The 6,000-nt window shown below is 58.8% G+C and overlaps 1 protein-coding gene across 1 annotated transcript; it reads right to left on the bottom strand.

Moving 5' to 3' along the window:
- Positions 1-395: 395 nt before the first annotated feature.
- Positions 396-2,702, bottom strand: AVP (arginine vasopressin). The gene is made up of 3 exons (XM_060613778.2): positions 2,305-2,702; positions 920-1,121; positions 396-618 (listed from the first exon to the last, which is right to left on the bottom strand). Exons 1-3 carry the CDS (start codon positions 2,422-2,424, stop codon positions 440-442), a joined length of 501 nt encoding a protein of 166 aa, XP_060469761.1. The 5' UTR covers positions 2,425-2,702; the 3' UTR covers positions 396-439.
- Between the last annotated feature and the right edge of the window lie 3,298 nt (positions 2,703-6,000).

Genomic DNA, 6,000 nt, shown 5'->3' with positions numbered 1-6,000 from the left:
CTGGGATGTAAATGGGGATTGGAACCTCCTTGGCTCCTCCCCTTCGGCCTTTCTCGCGCTTCCCTCTGAGGCTCTCAACCCCTCTCTCTCCATCTCGGCTTCCTCTGTCCTCTCTCACTATCTTGTCCACCAATGTCTTTCTCCTCCTTGCCTTTACTTCTACGCCTCTGCCAGAGGATGCCCTACTCCCGGCTCTGGCTCCGTCCTCCCCCCCCCCCCACCCCCCCACCCAGGTCGCCCGGTCCCTAGAACTCTGCAGAACCAAGATCTCTTCCCTTAAAGATCCCGGAATAGTTGCGGCGGGTGAGGTGGGGGGGTCCGCGCCCCACCGTCTCTTCTGCCCCCCTCCTCACCCCTGGAGACGGAAACAGACACTCGCGGGTGCATTTTAAAAGGTTTATTTTCCGGACTGCGGGGGCGGGAGGGGGGAGCGGGCGGTTCAGTAGACGCCGGGTGCGGCGGGCTCCGCGGGCTCGGGCGCCCCCGCCAGCTGCACCAGCCTCAGCAGCAGGGCGCCGGTCGACCCGTCCAGCTGGGTCCCGTTGCTCCGGTCGCTGGCGCGCGCGCGGCGGTGAAAACCAGCGCCCTCCCGGCACTCGGGCTCGGTCACGCAGCTCTCTGCGGGGGGCACGGGCAGAGCGCGCCGCTGACCGACCCAGATCGACTTGGCGGGGCCCGCGGGACCCCGCCCACCCCCGGGGCCACGCCCACCGGGACCGCCGGACTTGCCCCGCCTGGACCCCGGCCCCGCCCCCGCCCGCCCCCGGGGCCGCGCCCACGGGTACCTCCGCACCGCCCCCACCTGGACCCCGGCCCCGTCCCCGCCACCCCCGGGGCCGCGCCCACCGGGACCTCCGCACCGCCCCCACCTGGACCCCGGCCCCGCCACCGCCGCCCCCGGGCAGCCCCGGCAGCGCACCGTCGTTGCAGCAGATGCCCGCGGCGGCGCAGCGGCCCCCGCTCCCGCACGGCTTGTGGCCCGACTGGCAGGGCGACGGCAGGTAGTTCTCCTCCTGGCAGCGCAGCGCCTCGGCCGTGCCCACGAAGCAGCCCAGCTCGTCGCCGCAGCAGATGCTGGGCCCGAAGCAGCGCCCTTTGCCCTCGGGGCCGCAGGGGAGGCACTGGCGGGAGGGCGGGGGGCGGGGGGTGAGCGCGGGCCCTGCGAGGCCCGGGGTGTGCAGGGGCCGCGGTCACGGGCGGGGGCGCACGTCCACTAAACCCCCTTGGTTTTCAGGTGACTGAGGATACCGCACTCAGTGACAGCCCTCAGCACCCTCCCTGTCCCACCCCACCCCCACCCCCGGGCTACACGGAAGACACCCTCCCTCTCAGCTCTGGAGCCATCAGTGGTGTGCACCCTTCTCAGCTGCCCACCGCCCTTCCCATAATTCAGCCCTTCTCCCGCGCCCTCACTCAAACTTGATCTTCAGCACCCACGCCCCTAGCAGAGAGCGTCATGCCATGCCCAGAACACTTCCAGGCCCTTCCTCCCCTTTCCTGTCCCATCGCAGCAAGCTGGTGGGCCTCTCTGGGCCCTGACCTCTGCTCACCTCTGTGGACTGTGGGTGAAAGGAGCTGGAGACCCAGAGAGAGCATGAGGCCCCTTGGTGATTCAGGCTTCCAAAGGTGCCAAGCAGAGAGAAGGGTAGTCTGTGGGGGCTGCTCCCTATCCACTCTAGTTTGTTCAGTGGCTCAAAATTTAGCCACCTGTGGCCTGGGCAGAACTGGGCATGCTGACTGGATTTCCTTCCAATGGAAATGGAAGGGAATGGATGAAAGAGAATCTACTGGTCGTGCAGCACAGAACTGGGCTAGGTACCCAGCAGAACTTCCTCGAAGGAAGTGGCGCCCTCACTCGAATGAGCTCAGAGCAATGGCCAGCTTCTGTGTGAGGCTTAGGGGGGCCTGTGGCCAGCAGAGGCTGAAGGCTGGATGGGAAAGCCTCCAATCCTGGCTGGGACAGAGCCTGTCGGGGCTGCAAGGTCCCCATGGGCACAGAGGAGGCCTCTCTGTCCAGGTCTCATGGACCGGCCCCAAGCCCAGGTCTCATGGACCGGGGAAACAGCTGTCTTTCCTGCATCCCCTGCCTGGCTGGGGATAGTGTCTAGGAAGTCCTGTAGCCCATCCTAGCCTGCCCGGCAGCCTGGCCCCCTCTGCCCAGCCATGTCAAGCCTCCCTTCTTCTGGACCGGTCCCCTAAAACCTTGCCTCCCCCATGACTTCCTTCCCTCCCAGCTCCTGCACTAGATGCCAGCCCTAGGGCTCTGCCCCCTCCATGCAGCCCTGAGATGGGCCACAGTCCTACCTGTCTCAGCTCCAGGTCAGACATGGCCCTCTTGCCACCCCTCGGGCAGTTCTGGAAGTAGCAGGCGGAGGTGAAGGCCAGCAGGCCCAGGAAGCAGGTGGATAGCATGGTGTCCGGCATCCTGGAGCAGGTGGGCACAGTGTGTGGGGCTGCTGTGCGGACTGTGCTGGGCTGCCTTCGCTCGCTGCCTATTTATGTCCGCAGGTGTTCCTGGGAGACGACGTGGCCGCCACCCCCCTCCCCAGTGGCTCCCCAGGAGCCCACGGCCTCCAGGTCCCAAACCGTCAGCAGTGATTCAGGCATCTGGGGACGCACGTGGACCTGTCTGTGGGGGCCTGTGGGGGAGGGGTGCCAGCCTCTGTGCTGTCATTGGCAGCCGTGTGGCTGCGATGTGACAGGAGCTGCAGTGACTGTAATTGTGGCTCTCTGGACCTGGGAAGAGGGACAGATGTGAGGGGGTCTCTAGGAGACCGTCCCCAATCTTTCCGGCAGCCCAGAAGAGGCTAGGGGTCAGTGAGCCTGTGCCCAGACAAGGCCCCCTGAGAAAGTGGTGAGGGAGGCCCGAGTGGCTGGTATGTAAGGAGCAGGGTCAGGCCCCAGCCCAGGAGTGCTGGGACAGGGGACAGTCAGGTGTGTAGAACACCATGAGGATGGTTAGCCTTGTGAGAGGAAAAATGACCAAGGACGGCACAGACCCAAGGTGGTGCAGACAGAGGGCTTTGCACCAGAAAAGGAAATGGCTGCCATGGACCAGGCAGAGGGACCAACATGGAATCCGGACTGACAGGGTGAGTGGATAGGCTCCCAGGGGAAGCTGGGGACACTCCCACACACACACACCCCAAACACACACCCGGAGCAGGGTTCAGGGACTCAGAGGCTAGAGACCTCGAGGACAGCTTCTTGGCACGTTCCCATTACTCCCCTCTCAGGTGGGAATATGGAGGTAAGGGAGTTTCTGTGGAGGAAAGGAGAAATCCAAACCCAGTAAGGTTCAGAGGTGAGGGGCGAGCCACCTGCCCCAATCCCTACCCCTATAAGGAGCATATGGGGACCAGGGCAGGTACCATCTCAGGCTTTGGGTGGAAGTAGGGGCACGGAAGTTTTCTTGTTGGGGGATGGGAGGAGCCACAGCCAAATGAGCCCAGCCTGAGAAAGCAGACTTGGGTTGGTGACCTCAGGCTCGTGGGATGAAGGGACTAAAGCCTCCCTCTCCTGGGCCACCGGAGTGCCCGTCCCGTCCTTGGACCCAGGCTAGCCGCATGAGTCCTTTCAGGATTTACTCAGCCCCCAGCTCTTCTAACCCCAGACTCTTCGCCTCCTCTTTGGGTGCCGCGGGAAAGCTCTGACTGCCTTCTCCCCACCAAGTGCTGGAGGGGCTCCAGTGTCCCAGGGAGGGAACCACCACACTCAGGACCTGATGCCAGGCTTTTCAGGAACATCCCCTGAGGGACGGTGAGGACTCTGGAGCCAATGGCCTGTCAAGAATCTGGCCTCTCGGGGCGCCTGGGTGGCGCAGTCGGTTAAGCATCTGACTTCAGCCAGGTCACGATCTCGCGGTCCGTGAGTTCGAGCCCCGCGTCAGGCTCTGGGCTGATGGCTCGGAGCCTGGAGCCTGTTTCCGATTCTGTGTCTCCCTCTCTCTCTGCCCCTCCCCCGTTCATGCTCTGTCTCCCTCTGTCCCAAAAATAAATAAAAAACGTTGAAAAAAAAATTAAAAAAAAAAAAGAATCTGGCCTCTCAAAGCGTCATGACTTGGGCAGGTTACCCGACCTCTCTGTGCCTCACTTTCTTCCAGTGTGAGGTCGGGAAGATACTGGATACACCTCACAGGGTTGTGAGGACTGAAATAATGTACTATATAAGAGGTTTAGAAAAGTCCTGCACCATCGTAAAGCTAATTAATAACAGTATTGTAGTTTTTTTTTTTTTTTTCTTTTTGAGAGAGAGAGAGGCACAAGTAAGCGAGGGGCAGAGAGAAAGAGAAAGCAAGAGGGGGAGAGAGAGAGAGAGAAACAGGGTTCACCCAATATGGGGCTTAAACTCATGAACCATGAGCTCATGACCTGAGCCAAAGTCAGATGCTTAACCGCCTGAGCCACTGAGGTGCCCCAATAGTATTGTATTATTAATGCCTTTATTCTTATTAAAAACTGAAGAGAGTTTTCCAGAGAGAGTAGCTTTCTGGGTTAACCCAGCAGGAACATTTTCATTCCATTCATGGGGCCCAGAGAGAAGCTGGGTCTAAATTATTGCCTCCTGAGACACTGGGCTGTGGAGGCCACAGGCCTGGTGGAGGCCAGCTCTGTGGTCTTGGCCCAGCACCTTACCCTCCCCGCACTTCAGGTCTGAGTTGTCATCTGAAAATGGATGGCACTACACTAACTGAAGGGGTCAGGCCCTGACACAGGCCAGGACACTCATGTCCCAACCAGTCATGTCTACCCAGACGATCACTCTAGGACTTGCCTCTCACACCAGGGCCCCCTTAAAGACCCCAAGCACCATCTCCCTTGAGAAGCTGGAAGGCCTGCTTCTCCTTATATCCATCTTCTTGGAACACACGTGGGCTAGAAAAAGTCTTGTTACTGTGCTGACTGGCATTTCACGTATATCACCTCACATGTCACATGGACCTTCTGGACACTCCATGTTCCTACATTTCCCTTATATGTTCCCTTTTCAAATCTGCTTTTTCACACTTTCTCTATCCTTCCATTTCCTACACCTGGGCTCATGGATCTTTATTCACATGTAATTTTTATTTATTTATTTTTCTTTTCTTTTTTTTAATTTTTGAGAGAGAGAGAGAGAGAGAGAGACAGAGCATGAGCTGGGGAGGGGCAGAGAGAGAGGGAGACACAGAATCCGAAGCAGGCTCCAGGGCTCCAAGCTGTCCTCACAGAGCCTGACGCGGGGCTTGAACTCACCAACTGTTGAGATCATGACCTGAGCGAAGCCGGGCGCTTCACCGGATGAGCCACCCGGGCGCCCCTCGAATCTCAGAATATTCTTTAAAGGACTTCCTCACCATTAGACCCTCTTTTCTGAGAACAGGTAACAGTTAACTGCCCCGGTCCCTCCGCTCGTTTCTTCGTTTCTTATTCTCCTCTTCTCAAGATCAACCCGGTGGCTGTACCACGTGACATGCACGCTACCTGTTGGAAGGGGTTGGCTTCATCTTCCTCTTCTAAGGGACTCTGCTGTCGGAAGTAAGTCTGTCCCTCCCCCTCCTCACCTGTTTTCCACAAGTGTGACTCGAGGACCCTCAGCAGTGTAGACGCACAAATGCCCTGTCAACTGTGAAGAGGTGAACAGCAGTGAACACAAACTGCTTACTGAATTGAATCCCAGACGACACACTGAGCAAGGACAACGGGAGAAAATGCTGGGCTTCAGGCAGACAGGTGTGGAGCTGAGATGCATCCACCCCACGAGTAGGAGAAAACACTCATGGGGAGCGCTCAGTGCGAATATTCATCAGATGTCTACAGGGGGTTACGTTAAGCCTAAAGGAGTCAGACATGAAAAGCCCTCGTAAAAAAAGTCTAATTTGCAAAAAACAACCTAAATAAGAGGCAAAATAAACTAGGAGACGTATTTTTGACACTCTCTCCAGTGTTAAAATCTTGTGGCGGCAGGATGGATGGAGTCACCTCTGGGGGGCTCAGCTCCCGCGGTGGCCTGGCTGTGTGT

Source organism: Panthera onca, chromosome A3, assembly GCF_046562875.1.
Source record: "Panthera onca isolate mPanOnc1 chromosome A3, mPanOnc1 haplotype 2, whole genome shotgun sequence".
Taxonomy (NCBI): Eukaryota; Metazoa; Chordata; class Mammalia; order Carnivora; family Felidae; genus Panthera; species Panthera onca.
This window is presented reverse-complemented; position numbering and strand designations above follow the sequence as displayed.

What these genes read in the sequence shown, in the direction of transcription:
- AVP (XM_060613778.2), bottom strand. Translation starts at nt 2,424, where the DNA reads ATGCCGGACACCATGCTATCCACCTGCTTCCTGGGCCTGCTGGCCTTC. An exon ending in CTGACCTGGAGCTGAGACAG is followed by an intron (nt 1,122 to 2,304) that starts GTAGGACTGTGG and finishes CCCTCCCGCCAG; the next exon opens with TGCCTCCCCTGCGGCCCCGA. An exon ending in GGGCATCTGCTGCAACGACG is followed by an intron (nt 619 to 919) that starts GTGCGCTGCCGG and finishes TGCCCCCCGCAG; the next exon opens with AGAGCTGCGTGACCGAGCCC.